We start from the raw sequence: 19,190 nt of genomic DNA on the forward strand, positions 1-19,190 counted from the left end.
GAAGATCCTGGGCCTGGTGGCTGTTGGAGGATCCTGGGCCTGGTGTCTGTTGGAAGATCCAGTCTGGTGGCTGATGGTGTGTCCTGGGCCTAGAGGCTGCTGGAGGATCCTGGGCCTAGCGGCTGTTGAAGGATCCTGGGCCTGGTGGCTGCTGGAGGATCCTGGGCCTAGCGGCTGTTGAAGGATCCTGGGCCTAGCGGCTGTTGAAGGATCCTGGGCCTGGTGGCTGATGGTGGCTCCTGGGCCTAGAGGCTGGCTAATTATTCCGCCATGGCTGCTGACCAAACAGGAAAAACTAGTGCGCAGGACAAACAGTCAGCCACGTGGTTGGACTTACCAGCCGTGTGCTCAATGTCTGTCGTAAACTCAGAAATAGCCGCCAAATGACACTGCTGGCGTGCGCTCCATGGGTCAGAAACTTTGGACATTGCAAACATAAAAGGTTTGTGGTCAACATATGTGGTAAATTTACAGCGCTCAAGAAAAAAACAAAAATGATGTCCTGATGTGTTCCTCCAAGCTGCTAGCCACCAGGATATCATCTGCATATATAAAAATTAAGGACACCCTGTGCAAGAAAGAGTCCATCAAACGCTGGAAAATTTGGGCGACACCTTTTAGGCTAAAGGGCGTGCGAAAAAACTTGAAAAAGCTGAATGGAGTAATTACGGCAGTTTTGGGGACATTCTTAGCACGCATGGGAGCCTGGTGATATCCCCATACTAAATCAATCTTAGAAAAAATTGAGGTCCACGCAAGATGGGCGGAAAAATCCTGGATGTGGGGATTGGGATAACGATCATTCTCCATGTTGTTATTCAGATGGCGCACATCCACAAAGGGCTGCTACTAACCGACTATTTTGAGGGACTATTTGAACACTGCACGATGCCCAGAGGTTCCATAGTAGCAAACTCCTCCACGGGCTTGGCGCCCCGAGTAAAACAAGGAGTGAAGAAAATGACACAGCATTGATCAAACATCTGTTAGCGACATCAACCAGTAATCCGTAAGCACAAAGAAAATCCGCGCCTATTATAGGCAAAGAGCTTGCAGCAACTACAAAGTTCCAAACAAACTCCTGGCCATGAAAACAGACAGTCACCAACCTTTTACCGAACGTTTGGGGATGGGGGAGCTATTAGCCGCAGTTAGCAGCGGCCTGCAGCCCTCAACCAGCCTGTCAGAACCAGCTGGGGGTAGGAAGCTCTTCTGGGAGCTGGAGTTGACCAGAAAACATCTGAGCATGAGTCTTCGATGAGGAGCAGCCTTTCCTTGTCGTCAGCAGTTGCAGCTACTACAGATCGCTGGCTCTGGCGGTCTCTGGTGCTGGCTGGCTCGTTTCGCTGGGCCTTAAAGCTGCAAGGTGGCAGACAGTGCAGTGCTTTGACACCAAAATGCTGATTGTGAAAACATGGCCCTTTTCCACTGTGCCGCCATGCAGTGATCCCACCCACCATTGATGAGTCGGAGGCCTCTGGGAGACTCGGTAGATGCACGGGGGATGCCGCTGGTGATTCGGGAACTATCGCCTGGATGCCGAAGCTCCTAGTTGCCAGGAGGATGCAATCTGCTTCTTCTGCCAGTGAGTGGTAATCCTTCACGGCCAGCAGTGGTGAGTTGGCGAGGCCAGCTCACACAGGAGCCGGCAGCTGTCGGAGGAAGAGGCGGGTGAAGAGGAATCCTCCGTCATCCGTTCCTAGTAAGGACAGCATGCTCCCATGAGCTCGAGGGCGGTACCACCACCCAGGCCCGAGAGAGTGTGCTCCGTGTCGGAGAGGGAGTAGTGCAGCAGAAGAAGCACCTTGCGGTGTAGTTCCCTTGGGCACACGGCAGGTGGACAGTGGATGCAGTGAGGCCACCACATGATGATATTCCTTTTTCTTTTTCTTTTTTTTTTTGCCTGTCCCGTTTGGATCTTTAGCCATCAGAATTGTTGTCTGAAGGCCAAGAAAGATGCCAAGTGGATTTACTTTACCAAGTGGATCATCATGGCCTTGCCATATTGGTCCATTTGATTGACCTTTATTATAATTATGTATTTATTTTATTTTCGTTTTTTAAAGGCTTGACAGACATGACTGGGGGATAGGACAGGGAGAAAGAATGAAAGAAAGAGAGGGAGAGAAAGAAAAATAGAGGGGAGAAGAGATGGTGAGAAAGGGGGGTAGAAAAAAAAAGAAAAACAAACAAAACACCTGGATCACCTGTATGGAGATAAAAAACCAGAAGAGAAAACAAACAACAAAGAGCAACATAATAAAAACAACATCATCACAATAAACTAGCTAACAGTAGATAACAGTAGATACTAAATATTACATGTTATTGTTTTTTTTTTTGTTTTTTTTCTTCTTTTTTAATTTCACCTGTTGAGAATGAAAAAAGAAAACAAGCAGAAGGAAATGAGAGCAATAGAATAAACAACATCACAATGATATATGGGAATATAACAGTAAATACTAAATATTAAACATTATTGTGCAGCACGTAAGATCGACAGCGCACAGTGTGCTTTGAGGTAGGAGCCAAAAAGGGTGTCGTTTGTGTGTGTGAGCACCCGTGTGTACACCTGTGAGCATGAACGCGCTTGTTTTTAAAAGGTTCCTTCATGTAATGATCTGCTAGAGGGTGTGGGGAGCCACAGCCCCGTCCACCAGGGCATGAAGCAGGTATGGAGGAGATCAAAACTCCAGACATCCAGAGGCCCTCAGAACACAAGAGACCAAGGAAGACCAACAGAGGGGCAGCCGCACCACTATCCCAGAAAGAGCTGACGAGAGTCCCAGATGAGGGGTCACCCAGCAGCCGCGGAGCAGTGCCAGGGGGGGTTGCAGTGACGTGCCCGTGAGCTCCGCCGGCAGCCAGCTGTGCTAGAGTGACCGAGCCCCAGGCCAAGAGGCCAAGGGCACCCCACCCCCGAAGTGGCCCGAGCGAGCCCCAGGCTCCAGGCCCCGACAAGCAGCCACCAAGGAGTGAGCCAGTGTGTACCTGGACGCCCAACCCCGGACACAAAGACCCACCAACGCACCGATGTCTGAGGGCGTCTGCCACCGGTAGGGGAAGTGGTGGGGGAGATAGGCCTCCATACCTTGGAGGACCTGGGATGTCCCTAGAGAGGTGGCGTCTGATACCCGACCTGACATATGGACACAGACAGGCACACAAAGATACAAACATCCATTCCCACCCTCATGCTCTCATATGCAATTACTCAACACTAACCCAACGTGGAGACAGACATAGAGAGACACTGTACACACAATCACACTCCCCAAGCGTACTCTAAGCCCCGGGTCTAGGTACCCTTGCCCCTGGAGGGGGAAACTGCACCCAGACCCAGGTGGTGTTACCCTTTTCCCTGGGGTGGGGAGAAGCAGACCGCCCTGACTCCGCAGCAGGAGGGAGGCCCCACATTCCAGACCCCAGTCGGACGGCCAACTTCTCCTCCTAGCCCCCCCGCTCCAGCAGGCCGCAGAGAATGGGGGTGCACATGATGATATTCCGTGTTGTTGGATGAAATGCCAGGAAGAGCAAACTGAGCTTCGATGTGCATGAACCATGAAGGAGGGTCGTGAAGTCCTGTACAATTCAATTCAATTCAATTTTATTTATATAGCGCCAAATCACAACAAAAGTCGCCTCAAGGCACTTCATAGGTACAGAGAAAAACCCAACAATCATATGACCCCCTATGAGCAAGCACTTTGGCGACAGTGGGAAGAAAAAAAAACTCCCTTTTAACAGGAAGAAACCTCCGGCAGAACCAGGCTTAGGGAGGGGCGGCCATCTGCTGCGACCAGTTGGGGTGAGAGAAGGAAAACAGGATGAAAGACATGCTGTGGAAGAGAGACAGAGGTTAATAACAGATATGATTCAATGCAGAGAGGTCTATTAACACATACTGAGTGAGAAAGGTGACTGGAAAGGAAAAACTCAATGTATCATGGGAATCCCCGGTAGCCTACGTCTATTGCAGCATAACTAAGGGAGGATTCAGGGTCACCTGGTCCAGCCCTAACTATATGCTTTAGCAAAAAGGAAGGTTTTAAGCCTAATCTTGAAAGTAGAGATAGTGTCTGTTTCCCGAATCCAAACTGGAAGCTGGTTCCACAGAAGAGGGGCCTGAAAACTGAAGGCTCTCCCTCCCATTCTACTTTTGAATACTCTGGGAACAACAAGTAGGCCTGCAGTGCGAGAGCAAAGTGCTCTAGTAGGGTGATATGGTACTACAAGGTCATTAAGATAAGATGGGGCCTGATTATTTAAGACCTTGTATGTGAGGAGCAGGATTTTGAATTCAATTCTGGATTTAACAGGAAGCCAATGAAGGGAAGCCAAAACAGGAGAAATATGCTCTCTCTTTCTAGTCCCTGTCAGTACTCTTGCTGCAGCATTTTGGATTAGCTGAAGGCTTTTCAGCGAGTTTTTAGGACATCCTGATAATAATGAATTACAGTAGTCCAGCCTGGAAGTAATAAATGCATGAACTAGTTTTTCAGCGTCACTAAGAGACAGGATATTTCTAACTTTAGAGATGTTGCGCAAATGGAAGAAAGCAGTCTTACATATTTGTTTAATATGTGCGCTGAAGGACATGTCCTGGTCAAAAATGACTCCAAGGTTCCTCACAGCATTACTGGAGGCCAAGGTAATGCCATCCAGAGTAAGAATCTGGTTAGATACCATATTTCTAAGATTTTCAGGGCCGAGTACAATAACCTCAGTTTTATCTGAGTTATGAAGCAGAAAGTTAGCGGCCATCCAGGTCTTTATGTCATTAAGACATTCCTGCAGTTTAACTAATTGGTGTGTGTTACCTGGCTTCATGGATAGATAGAGCTGCGTGTCATCTGCATAGCAGTGAAAATTTATGCTATGTCTTCTAATGATGCTGCCTAGGGGAAGCATGTATAATGTAAACAGAATTGGTCCTAGCACCGAACCCTGTGGAACACCATAATTGACCTTAGTGTGTGAAGAGGACTCTCCATTTACATGTACAAATTGGAGTCTATTAGATAGATATGATACAAACCACTGCAGTACAGTACCTGTAATACCTACAGCATGTTCTAATCGCTCTAATAGGATATTATGGTCAACAGCAGAGAAGTAACGCGTTACTGTAATCCGATTACTTTTTTCAAGTAACGAGTAAAGTAAGGGATTACTATTGCAAAAACGGTAATTAGATTACCGTTACTTTCCCGTAGGAACGCTGCGTTACTGCGTTACTAAAACCGTGATTTTTTGCGAGAATGTCTCATGACAGTGACGTAAGCAAGTGCGACGTTCGTGACAACAGCTGTGTGCAGATCAACAATGGATCGACTGCGGGAGAGAGTATGAGCGTGCAGCGTTTAAAGCGTGGAAGTACTGACCTTACTTTAAGTTTGATTCCATAAAAAGTGACAAAAACATTAGTGTCCGCTGTGCGTGGGAAAAAAACTTCTTTTTACAGCGAAAAAAACCCCCCTAAACTTCCAAGCAAGCATCGAGTGCGCTATGACGTAATGGGAAATTCACAGAGAAACTCGCGGATTCTTCCACTGACCGCTGCGGCACACCTGCACCAGGGTAAACCTCCGCCTACCCCACTCCTGCTTTACAGGTGAAAATAGAGCAAAAGGACCGCTAGTCTTTGACTTTATTTATTTTCTGCTGTGTTTTACTTGCATCTATTTGAAAGACTGAGTGTAAACACACAAAAAAAATATATTTTATGTGCTGGAATGTGCAGAAAATAGGTTTAAATAGGTTTAAAACAAATTTCTTCCAGTCAGAGAATGTTGCATATAATTAAATTTTTGCTTGATGCATAAAGTTAAAAGATTAAAACTAATAAAAGAAGTTTTAAAAAGGGACTTTTCCATTTGATTACATTTTGTATGATGGATTGTAGAAAAAGTAGAATTGGGCTGAAAGATCTATCGCTTTATCACCTATTCAGGTTGTAAATCGTGTTTTTAAAAAGTAACTAAGTAACTAAGTAATTAATTACTTTTGAAAATAAGTAATCAGTAAAGTAACGGGATTACTTTTTTGGGGAAGTAATCAGTAATTAGTTACTGATTACTTTTTTCAAGTAACTTGACCAACACTGGTCAACAGTATCGAACGCTGCACTAAGGTCTAGCAGGACAAGCACAGAGATGAGTCCACTGTCAGAGGCCATAAGAAGATCATTTGTAACCTTCACTAAAGCTGTTTCTGTGCTGTGATGAGCTCTGAAACCTGACTGAAACTCTTCAAATAAGCCATTCCTCTGCAGATGATCTGTTAGCTGTTTGACAACTACTCTTTCAAGGATTTTTGATATGAAAGGAAGGTTGGAGATTGGCCTATAATTAGCTAAGACTGCTGGGTCTAGAGATGGCTGTTTGAGTAAAGGTTTAACTACAGCCACCTTGAAGGCCTGTGGTACATAGCCGATTATTAGAGATAAGTTGATCATATTTAAGATCGAAGAATTAATTAACGGCAGGACTTCTTTGAGCAGTTTTGTAGGAATGGGGTCTAAACGACACGTTGATGGTTTGGAGGAAGTAATTATTGAAGTTAACTCAGAAAGATCAATTGGAGAAAAAGAGTCTAACTTAACATCAATGGTACTAAGAGTAGCTGTAGACGATATTACATCTGTGGGATAATTATTGGTAATTTTTTCTCTAATGATAAGAATTTTATTTGTGAAGAAGTTCATGAAGTCATTACTAGTTAGCGTTAAAGGGATGGTTGGCTCAAAAGAGCTCTGACTTTTTGTCAGCCTGGCTACAGTGCTGAAGAGAAACCTGGGGTTGTTCTTATTTTCTTCAATCAGTGACGAATAGTAAGATGTTCTGGCTTTGCGGAGGGCTTTCTTATAAATCAGCAAACTATTTCTCCAGGCTAAATGATGATCCATTTTCACAGGAGCTACAGTATCCAGAGTCATACGTAGTGAGGAGGTAAAATTATTAACAAGATAATCGACCTCTGTTGGGGTAGCGTTCAGATAGCTGCTCTGCTCTATGTTGGTACAGGCCATTGAAGATGATAACAGTGGGTGGATTATATTCTTAAACTTAGTTACAGCGCTTTCAGAAAGACATCTACTGTCAAGAGATGTATTCTAAGACACTTCTTCAGCTGAGAATCAGAGAGGAGAAACACACAGTTTTTACTTGCTGCAAGGGCAGTCACAGAGCACTCGCACGAGAGTGAGAGCTCAGGGACTTGCGCTCTGCCACTGCCCTGGTCTTTATTTATAGACATCAGTGGGTGTTTGTTCCTTACATTGGAATGTGGATGTGTATAGTTGGAATGTGGATGTTTATATGTGTATACGTTGGAATGTGGATGTTCATATGTGTGTGTGCGCATGTGTGCGTGTGTGGGGTCAGAGTGTGACCCCATAAAGACTTCCCTAAACCTGCTGGTCTGGAAGTCCAGCAGTTCATCTAAACAAAAGGCACTTAGCCTAAAACAGACATAGATACGTTTATCCTACCACAAAACAATAAGAGAAGGTATGCCCTCTCCCATGCTCCCAGGATGTGGGTGTGAATGCCAGAGCACTCTGGAATGCACACAAAGTCTTGTAGTGAACAACAGCCTAAGACATCAAAAGGTCAAAATGCAGTATTCTACCATATGCAAACTTATATTATTAAAAGATTATACTGACTACTAAGTACAATTTTCCATTGACATTCCCTCCTGTTTGTCACGTATTAACTTTTAAGTGAGAGATCAGTATGTAACATCTTGTTGTACATTTTCTGTCACATCGTCATTAATCACACAAAGTCTTCATGTTCCAACAGGTCGGAGTCATCATCATCATCATTTGTCACGGCTATGTATGCAGCAACAGTGGAAAATATTATGCGGTTAATCATGAGTTTTAGACATGGCAGGATACATGTTACAAAGACACAAAATAAAAGTAAAAATATTCCAACTCCGATGAGTAGTCTTTTTAGCACCTGTAGCCAGGAGCCAGTGTAAAGCCAAGAAAACCAGTCACTTGTATCACTTACATAGTCCTGATTTTGGGCCTGCTGGATCTCTCTCAAGGCATTCAGGGCATCAGTCATGTTTGATGAGTGTACATTGTCTGGTATGTAAGTGCAGCAGGTGTTGTTGAAGAGGACACAAAGTCCCCCTTTCTCTGCTAGTATCATGTCCAGAGCTACTCGATGTTGCATCACTGCAATCCGTAATGCATTCTGATTCTGCTGTTCGTTGATCTTACACGAAGCGTTCAAGAAGAGTCCAAAACGATAGTCCACAGTTTCAATCCTCAGCATGTTTTTTCAGTTCCCACCCAGGGGAACAATGAATGGAGTACTTTCTGTCCGGTAGTCCATAATTTGAATTCCTTGGGTACGTCGCTTCCCCATATCGGGTCATGTGGTTGAAGTTTAGGGAACGTTGATCTTCTTTTCCGGCGTGCTGTAGAAGTGGTGTTTACTGCGGTCATCCTGAAAGTGTGGTCTGACAGGAATATAGGAGCACATGTTCCTGTCCAGCCTGGGGGCAGTATGAAATATGCCCGTTGTCCACATAGCCAGGCCATTCCTTGCACCCAGTACGTGCCGTTAGAAGGTCCACTCATACTCCGTGGCCTGCAGTTCGGACACAGTTTGTGGTGTTTCCAAGGGGTCTGTTACCTTTCTCTAGTTGATAACACATGGAGTGGTTCTTCCCTGGGAGTTGGTCCAGGAACACTGGGAAGTGGATGGATGTATTCCGGTTTGTCACATTGAAATCGATCCAGAAGAGTTGATCACATGTTCCATTACTAAGTCCAACAGCATGTGAGATTGTATCATTGGTGGTGATTTGGCTGTGTTGGAATCCAATGCCAGCAAAGCTAGCTGCACACTTTTCTTGAGTGTTGTTCATATATTTACCATATAGTGTGGGGTGTGTCGACGTGCTGGGCATATGAGAACAGACATAACAGTCTGTATTTGCCGATTCTGCCTTTGTCCTGTCGTGGATATAACGGTACCAGGCATTGTTCATCCAATGCCTTGTCAATGTCTTGTGTCATGTCTCTTAGGTGGGAGTTGTCATGTGTCCATCTTTTCTGTCTGCCTCGTGGTTCAATGGTTTCCAGCATCAGCTGGAGTCCTGTAAGGGTGAGCGTTGTAGTCAAGGTAACCAGGAGGGTCCACCTTCCCATGGCTGCGTACAGGTCCGTCACACCCTACTACTTGGTTACTCTAGAGTTGGCCAATGGCTGGAGGTTGAAGTGCAAGAAATGCTTAATCAGCACTTCCCCCTCACCACTGAAGCAACCAAGTGAGGGTGAAACTTTCCCTTACTAGTTGATTTCTGTGGAGGAAGTGGAATCCTCTGGGACCTCAACCTTTTTGCAGTGGCTCTGATGTATCCAGGAGGGTCTCTCCGCTATTTTGCAGGCAGTTGGAGTGGTTAGAAGCACTTGGTATGGACCCTCCCACCGTGGCGAGCTCCAATTTTTCCTTTGGAGTACTCGGACAAGGATCCAATCACCTGGCTTCAACCTGCAAGAAATAGGTGAAAAAGAGTCTTGCGGCAGTTTATTGTTCAAAACAACTTCTCTGTTTATCAACAATCGAGTCATCCAATCCGCCAGAGTGGTTTCACGGATTGATTTATCTAGTGGCTCGCTAGTAACTGGTAGTGGAAAAGGTCGCCCATGTATAATTTCAAATGGGGACAGTTTGTTACTTCCTTGTGTTATTCTCATCCACATTTTGACTAGGCCTACACATTCTGGCCATGGTCTGCCAGTTTCTTCCATCGTTTTCCTGAGCCTTTGCTTTATAGTGCCATTTGTTCTCTCCACTAATCCTGCACTCTGTGGATGGTAGGCACAATGGTGTTTTAAACTGAAACCTAGTGCTTCAGATACTTTGCTGATCACGTCATTTACAAAATGGGTTCCATTATCTGATCTTATCAGAGTAGGAATTCCATATGTTGGAATGAAATGGTTGCATAGACACTTTGCAACTGAGATTGTGTCTGCTTTTTTCACTGGGTTAGATTTCTGGCCATTTTGAGAAAACATCTATAATTACTAGAGCGTATTTTGAGCCCTGACACTCATTCAATTCAATGAAGTCCATGTGAATTGTATGAAATGGGTGAGGTGGTGTAGGAAAATGTCCTCTTTTTGGTCTTAAGTTACCTTGGGTATTGTGTTTTTGGCAGGTCATACATGTTCTCACATATTCTTTTGCTGAAGTTTCAAAATTTATAGTGTAGAATTGTTGGTTTATTATAAAGATCATCCCTCCTGATGAGATATGGCTTAAACCATGGCTCACTAGAGCGGCTGTTTTGTGTAATGATTTGGGAAGAATGGGTTTTCCTGCTATTTTCATTATGTCATCAGTGTCTAGTATCAGAATCAGAATCAGAATACTTTATTGATCCCTGGGGGAAATTTTTTTTTTTTTTGTTACAGTGCTCCATTATAAACCAACATAAACCAACATTAAGACAAGACAGACAATACGCTAACTAAGAATAGTACAATATATACATATATATATATATATACATAAGTCACTCATTAATAAATAGCTGGAAAAGAAACGTGTAGTTGTAGCAGTAACCAGTGTGTTAAGTGGATGCGTTGTACAGGGAGATGGCCACAGGCAGGAAAGATTTCCTGTGTCGTTCAGTGGTGCTTTTCGGTAATCTCAGTCTCTCACTGAACGAGCTCCTGTGACTGACCAGCATGTCATGGAGTGGGTGGGAGGTGTTATCCAACATTGTCTTTATCTTGGACAGCATCCGCCTCTCTGACACCACCTTGAGGGAGTCCAGCTCCATCCCCACAACATTACTGGCCTTACGGATTAGTTTATTAAGTCTGTTGGCATCTGCGACCCTCAGCCTGCTCCCCCAGCATGCAACAGCATAGAGGATCGCACTGGCCACAACAGACTCATAGAAAATCTTGAGCATTTTCTGGCAGATGTTGAAGGACCTCAGTCGCCTCAAAAAATAGAGACGACTCTGGCCCTTCCTGTAAAGTGCTGTGGTGTTTTTAGCCCAGTCCAGTTTATTGTCAATGTGTACTCCAAGGTATTTATAGTCCTCCACAATGTCAACACTGACCCCCTGGATTGAAACAGGGGTCAAGTGTTTCCTGGTCTTCCTGAAGTCCACGATCAGTTCCTTGGTCTTTGCCACGTTGAGCTGCAGATGATTCTGCTCACACCACGTGACAAAGGAGTCGACCACAGCCCGGTACTCTGTCTCATCATCCCTGCTGATGCATCCAACCACCGCAGAGTCATCAGAAAACTTCTGAAGATGGCAGGTCTCTGTGCAGTGGCTGAAGTCTGTGGTGTAGAGGGTGAAGAGGAAGGGGGAGAGGACGGTCCCCTGTGGTGCCCCTGTGTTGCTGATTACCTTGTCAGACACACACTGTGGGAGACGTACATATTGTGGTCTTCCTGTCAGGTAATCAACAATCCAGGACACCAGAGAAGCATCCACCTGCATTGCTGCTAACTTATCACCCAGGAGGGTCGGCCTGATGGTATTGAAAGCACTAGAAAAGTCAAAAAACATGACCCTCACAGTGCTCGCCGGCTGGTCCAGATGGGTGTAGACACGATTGAGCAGGTAGATGATGGCGTCCCCAGTTCCGAGACGAGGCTGATAAGCGAACTGAAGGGGATCCAGATGTGGTCTTACTATGGGTCGCAGCTGGTCCAGGATGAGCCTTTCCAGGGTCTTCATGATGTGGGAGGTCAGTGCCACGGGCCTGTAATCCTGGGGGCCACTGGGACGTGGCGTCTTTGGTACAGGGACGAGGCATGATGTCTTCCACATCACTGGGACCCTCTGCAGACTCAGACTCAGCATAAACAGTTTATGAAAGACTCCACACAGCTGGGGGGCACAGGTCTTGAGGACGAGGGGACTCACTCCGTCTGGTCCAGCAGACTTGCCTGAGTGAAGTCTCCTCATTTGCATCTCAACCTGGTATTGAGTGAAGGTGATGGGTGGGGGAGGGGTGACAGGACTCTCACCGGAGGCAACAGCGCCATGTGAAGAGAGAGGCTGGCACAGTGGTGTGGCTCTGGATTCCAGGCTGACTACAGGTGAGGTTGTGGGGGTGGGAGCAGACACTGTGGTGTCGAATCTATTGAAAAACAGATTCAACTTGTTAGCTCTTTTCTCACCTCCCTCAGCTCCCCTGCTGTTGGTTGGCCTGAATCCAGTGATGGTCTTCATGCCCCTCCACACCTCTCTCATGCTGTTCTGCTGGAGTTTCCACTCCAGCTTCCTCCTGTAATTGTCCTTAGCCTCTCTGATCTTGTCCTTTAGTAACACCTGGACCTTCCTCACCTCCTCTTTATTGCCCCCTCTGAAAGCCCTCTTCTTGTCGTTGAGGAGGGCTTTGATGTCCTTAGTCACCCACGGCTTGTTATTTGGGTAACAATGAACAGTCTGAGCTGGAACAATGGAGTCGGTGCAGAAAGTTATGTAGTCTGTGATACACTCAGTAAGCCCATTGATGTCCTTGGCGTGAGGCTCACAGAGTGTTTCCCAGTTGGTCACCTCAAAACAGCCCTGTAGTTCCACTAAGGCCTCCTCTGACCACCTCCTAACAGTCCTCGTGGTCACAGGTTCCCTCCTCACAATTGGCACATAGCGGGGGGTGAGGTGAATCAGGTTATGATCTGACCTACCAAGTGGGGGGAGGGAGGAGGAGCTGTATGCATCCTTGACATTAGCATACAGTAGGTCTAGAATTTTTCCTCCCCTGGTGGGACAGTCCACATATTGTCTGAATGTTGTTAGTGTATTGTCCAGTGATACATGGTTGAAGTCACCCGAGATCACAATAAAGGCACTTGGGTGCTGAGTGTGTAACCGGGCTATGGCAGAGTGGATAGTGTCACATGCAGCTGTGGGGTTAGCAGAGGGAGGAACATAAACAGCCACCAAGATGACGTGAGAGAATTCCCTGGGTAAATAATACGGCCTGAGTCCAACAGCACACAGTTCAATGTCCGGGCAACAAATCTTTTCTTTGATTGTTATGTTGGCAGGGTTACACCACCGGTTGTTAACTAAAACAGCAAGCCCACCTCCTTTCTGCTTACCACTAGCGATGCTGTCCCTGTCCGCCCGAACAGTGTGGAAGCCTTCCACGGAAGCATTCTCGTCGGGAATGTCCTGGTGCAACCATGATTCGGTGAAACACATCAGGCTACACTCTCGGTATTCCCTCTGACTCCGTACCAGTGCTGAGAGCTCGTCGATTTTATTCGCTAACGATCGCACATTTCCCATCATGATAGACGGCAGACACGGTTTATACCTCCTCCTCGCTTCGAGCCTCCGCTGTCTCACCGTCTCCTTCTTTCTTCTCTTCTGTCCTTGACCTCTGCATCCCCGATGTGTTTTCCTCCAAATTTCAGCTGGTACTTCTGCGGGTCTGGCCAGCGAGCCGGCTGGCATCAGGGCGATCAGCTGATCTCTGGAGTAAGCAGTCCGTGAGTGTAGGAGATGTGCCGCGGTCCTTGATAAAAGTAACAATTCCACGGCCACCAGAAGAACAAAAACTCTCTCAATCCACATGATTGAGTAAAAGATAATAAACGGATGAAAATACAAGTCAGAAAAAAAAAGAATACGTAAGAAAAAAGAGCTAAACTAAGAGAAAAAGCAGGAGCGACTGTAACAGGCTGCACGCTGGTTGGCGCATGCGCACTGAGTACTGCTCCGTGTTTTAGCCATTGCTTTTGTTCTTTTGATGGTGCTGCTTTTTGTTCGTCCTGCAGTACAGATAGTGGAATGGTGTGATTTTCATGAGTTGTTAATAAGACTGTGGTTGCTATGGCTGCTGCTTTTGCAGCTTTATCAGCAAAATTGTTTCCCTTTGTAATTTCAGAGTCATCCTTCTGATGTGCTGCACATTTGCAAATTGCTAAATGTCGCGGCAGTTGTACTGTTTGTAACAGTTGCTTCAGCAAATCTGCATGCTGAACTGGGTTTCCAGAGGAGGTAACCATTCCTCTGTTACCCCATATTTTTGCAAAGTGGTGAACTGCTGCAAATACATACTGGCTGTCTGTGTGGATGTTAATGTCCTGTCCTTCATGTATTTCACATGCTCTGATTACTGCAGTCAGTTCTGCACTCTGAGCTGAATGCGTGTGTGGCAAGGCTCTTGCTTCCACTATAGTGTCTGTTGTGGTTACTGCATATCCTACACAGTTACGCCCTAGTGCATTTTTTGATGCTGAACCATCAACAAAGATGTCAGTGAAACCTTGTGGTGTACTGTAAATGTCAGCACGTGGTTTAGTTTCCTCTTCTAATTTTTCCACGCAGCAATGTGCTTTTCCCTCTGTGGGTGTTGGCAACAATGTGCTAGGATTTAAAGGTCCACATCTCACTATGTTGATGTGGGATTGCGAAAGCAGTGTGCCAACATAGGAGAGTTGTCTAGCATGTGTTAAGAAAGGCAAATGTGCTTGTAGCAGTATAGAAGTTACTGCATGTGGTACTCTAACAGTCAGAGTGTGTCCTAAAACTATGTCAGCAGATTTTTGCACTGCCTCTGCAGCTGCTGCACATGCTTGTACACAGGTGGGCATTCCTGAGGCCACTGAATCGAGTTTGCTTGAATAGAAAGCTAGTGGCCTTTGTTTTTCTCCAAATGATTGTGTCAATACTGCTTTCATGTGTCCCTGTGTTCTGTCTACATTTAAGTAGAATGGTTTGTCATAATCTGGTAATGCAAGCACAACGTTAGTTTGGAGCATGATTTTTAGTTTAGTAAATGCTCCTTCTGCTTCTAGTGTCCACTGTATTTTATCTTTTAAAGCAAGATCTTTTCCATAGATTAGGTTTTGCAGTGGTTGCACCCATGCCGCATATTCTGGAATCCACGCCCTGCAGAAGTTACATAACCCGAGAAAACTCATCATCTGTTGCTTAGTTTGTGGCTGTGGTGCATTTTGTATGGCTTCTTTTCTTTTGTTTAGTAGTTTTCTTCCTTCACCTGAGAGGGTGTGCCCTAAGTATGTTACTTCAGGTCTCCATAATTGGAGTTTATTCAGAGACACTTTGTGGCCTTGCTCAGCCAAGTGACGTAACACAGCCATAGTATTCTGTTTACACCCTTCCTCTGTGTGGCCAGTCACTAAAATATCATCTACGTAAAGTAGAAACTGTCCTCCTGCTGGCAGGAGGCAGGACATCATTGATTTCTTTAAAGCTTCAGCATAGAGAGTGGGGCTGTTTTGAAATCCCTGAGGTAACCTAGTATAGGTGTATCTCTGTCCCTCAAATGTGAAGCCGAACAGATATCGTGAGTTAGGATGTAAAGGCACTGAGAAAAAGGCGTTTGATAAATCTATCACTGAGAACCATTGTTCTTTTGGTGTGACTTGATTCAGTATAGTGTGAGGATTTGCTACTACTGTTGGTATCATTTCAGTAATTTCATTTATTGCTCGCAGATCATGTACCAAACGATACTTTCCAGTATTAGCTTTCTTGACTGGGAAGATTGGAGTATTGCAGGTAGCAGAATTAGTTTTTATTAGAATTCCTGCTTTTTCCATATCTTTTATCACTGGCTTAATCCCTTCTGTTGCTTCCTTAGATAAGGGGTATTGTGGTTTAATGGGCCTGTGGGATGAAACAGTCTGTACTGTTGCTGAGTCTGTGTTTTTTATTAATCCCACATCAGTTGGTCCATTCGACCACAGTGTAGGAGGTAAACTTTTAAGTGCTGGCTCTTCTTCCAGCGAGAGAATTTCTCATTCTTGTGTGCTGTCGTGCAGATGAGCGTTGGGTGTAGTTCTTATCACCCAGCCCAGTGTATATCTCATGCACCCTGTTCTTTTACCCTGTGCCCAACCCTCTTCCTCTGTAGGTGTATATTTATCATTTTCTACCTTTTGCAGGATGTCACCTAATTGATACCATTGTGTACCTGCTGTTTTTGCAACTGACACATGGGGTTTTGTGATCCTGTTTAGTTTTTTTACTGGGTCTGGTTGGATCACTGAGAATACTGCATTTCCGCGTTTTGTGACATATAAGTGTTGCAGAGTCAGATATGGGCTTTTTAGGCTATGTACCTGTTTATCATACAGAGGGTCTGGGCCTGGGGTTTGTTTATAGCGCAGGGTGTTGTGATACTCAGTTGGCTTCATTTTTTTGGCACTTGAGGGGAGATGTTTTTCAGCTCCTTCTTTGAGCTGTGTAAGCGGTGGCAAATCTAATGACCAGTAGTAGTTTGGCTCTCCTTTTCCTTCCCTCTGATAGGGGTCTTCCTCTGTTAACATTATTTCCGCTGTCATGCCTGTTTCTGTGGGGATGACTCCTATCCCTAGTTTTGTCATTGCATCTCTTCCTAATAAGTTTACTGGGCAGGTTGGGTCTACTATACATGGCATGTAACAGGAGCGTTGGCTGGGTTTATGCAAAAATGTCAGTGGCATTGTTAGTGGCTGGGTTTTTACGTGCCCTGACGCTGTTTTCACCATTATTACTTCTCTAGAAAAGGTTGTGCGTGGGGGCTCTGCCTTAAGTACTGTTTTACAAGCTCCTGTGTCACACAACACTTGCAGCTTTTTGCCATTTACATAGACCGTAAGTGTTGGCTTTCCGTCCAGTAAACTTATTAGCTGATGAACGTTGTATACTTCAGCTTCATGCTGTTCTAAATTGTTTTCTTCGTTTGTTAATGCTTTTACTTCTTTTTCATCTATGTGGCTCTCCCTGTCAGCTGTCTGGGTGGTTGCAGCCACAGTGGTTGCAGCTAGTCATTCTGTGTCGGGCATTCTCTGTATCTTACAATGGCGTGCAAAGTGACCTTCTTTCCCACACCTCCAGCATGCAGTACTAGAGTCACCATCTGCGGTGTATGTGTGCCACTGTCTCCCTCTGCCTCTTGCTCCTCCTCTATACATTCCTCTCCCTCTCCTTTGACCTCTGAAACCTCCCCTGTAGCCTCCACTCCCACTAAAAGCTGTAAATGCAGTGTCAGTGTCTAAGGCAAAAACTGAGGCTTTCTCTTTGTTTTTCACTACTGTTTGTGCATGATTAGCGTATTGGAGCACCTCATCTACTGTGCCTGTATCTTGTGTTACCCAATATTTTTCTGCATGAGACCTAATGCGTGGTAGCAATCCTTTAATAAAAGCATGTTTAAATTGTTGCAGATATGGTGATTGTGGGTCATCAGCATAATTTAGACCTGAGTTCTGTCTGAAAACTGGTCTCAGCCTGTCCATATATTCATGTGGGTTTTCTGTGTCACTCTGTTTAACTCGCCCTATCTTACCATAGTTGGCTCTTGGCGCTAGTTGTTGACGGGCCCTATCAAACACAGGTATTAACGCTGCTTGAAGGTCAGCATGACCTGGGGGAAACGCTCTACCATCTGGTAGGGAGCCGGTAAAGTCTCCCCTAATTCTTCCCCAGGAGAGTCCTAGGCAGTCCTGGAATAACTGCATTACCTCGTGACTGTTTAGATGCCACTGGGTGATTACTTCACGCATGGCAGCTTACCATGGTTCGTACCCTTCTTGTATTGATGGAATGCCTTTTATTACATTTTGTCTGTCTTTATGTGTCCATGGGCAGTACACAAAAATTGTGGGTCTGTTGTCCCTGCCTCCTCCCTGATCATCACCTAGAAGTGTGCCATATCTGGGGTTTGCTACTTCAACTAATGGACATGCTAGTGTAGATGGCGGTGGTGGTGGGTCTGGGTGTGAACCACAACCGTCGCACTCTTCTTCAGAGCCATAATCATGTCCTGGATGAAAAGCTTTCTCATGCTCAGTTAACATTGTTTGTGCTTCTTCATATGCATTGTCGAATTTAATTTTCATTGCTCTTGTCCATATGGGAGATCGTTTGAAACGAGATTTTGGTGTAATACTGGTTGTTTTTTCTGCAGCTAGTGTGGAAGGTTTAACGGAGGGGTTTAAAAGAGAGTTATGTGGGTCTGTCAGTGGAGGTCTTTGTTCAGCACGTGCCTGCTTTGTAGTTTCATCATCAGGGGTTATTAAAGCTGCTGCTAATTGTTTTTTCTTTTCCTCTTTCTTTTTTTTGTTTTCAGTTCTCTTTTCAGTTTCGTTTTCCCATGCTTGGAAAAGCCTATACTCTTCCTTACGTTTTAATTTTTTCTTTGGGTCCTTTGTTAATGTAATTTCTTGTTTCAGGGCAGCTCTCAGCTGGGTAACAGCTGAGGGATTGCATTTCCCTTCCCAGCTGCGGTTTTTAGCTTTTCGTGGATTCCTCCACCTATTTGCACTTATTTTACCTGCTCCGGTTTGTTGTTTTTCTAACCATTCCTCATCAGGTGTTAATTGTGCTTGTTTATTCCCCATTTTCAAAGATTTTGCTGGGCCGTCACTGGCACACTTGACTTCAGAGTGGTTGCTGATACGGCCTTCGACTTCACCCTAGAGGTGAAGCGGTATCAGTTTTATGAGATGAAACTCAACCGTTCTCCTTTGTCACCAGTACGTGAGCCTCAAGCAAAGAAAACAAAATGGAAGTAGTTCAGCAGCGTATTGTGCTGTAAAATCAACTTACTTCCAGACACATACACACATAGACATTTGCACGCTTTTATAATTTGTTACGAAGTAATTACGGCTACCTCTAAAACCTAAGTCTAATTCGGTTCCTTTCGGTGAATCCTAACCTATTTTAATTTCTATTTTGTTTGTTGCTTTAAACCTTTACGGTGGTTTTATATACCAAAATAGTGTTTCTCACCCTCGGACGTCTCACTGGTGGTTCGGATCGTCAGACTGAATCCCACCACCATGGACCAGACTATAAACACCGGCCCTGACCCGAATTCACGTCCCGGGGCTTTCGTCCTCGTCTAAGAGGGCTGTGCACAGACTTCGGTACTGGCTTCCCACGGCGTCAGGAATCAGTCCTGCCAGATCCTGGAACGGAGTCACAGATAACAGTTCTGATGTTTCTGCTCCGGCTCGGAGGACCAAAATAATGTCAAGAGATGTATTCTAAGACACTTCTTCAGCTGAGAGTCAGAGAGGAGAAACACACAGTTTTTACTTGCTGCAAGGGCAGTCACAGAGCACTTGCACGAGAGTGAGAGCTCAGGGACTTGCGCTCTGCCACTGCCCTGGTCTTTATTTATATATATTATTTATTTATATACATTGGAATGTGGATGT

At 45.2% G+C, this 19,190-nt stretch overlaps 1 protein-coding gene across 1 annotated transcript in view; it reads right to left on the minus strand.

The window, feature by feature from the left end:
* Positions 1-3,602: 3,602 nt before the first annotated feature.
* Positions 3,603-19,190, minus strand: part of LOC146375223 (uncharacterized) — a 51,992-nt gene continuing 36,404 nt past the window's right edge. The window contains exon 2 of the mRNA XM_084949655.1: positions 3,603-18,938. Coding sequence (XP_084805781.1) covers positions 10,606-13,587 — 2,982 coding nt within the window. The 5' untranslated portion in view covers positions 13,588-18,938 and the 3' untranslated portion in view covers positions 3,603-10,605. The remainder of the gene's footprint in view (positions 18,939-19,190) is intronic.

The sequence above is a fragment of the Perissodus microlepis genome, chromosome 13 (genome assembly GCF_051167445.1).
Source record: "Perissodus microlepis isolate ML-2025 ecotype Zambia chromosome 13, ASM5116744v1, whole genome shotgun sequence".
Lineage (NCBI taxonomy): Eukaryota > Metazoa > Chordata > Actinopteri > Cichliformes > Cichlidae > Perissodus > Perissodus microlepis.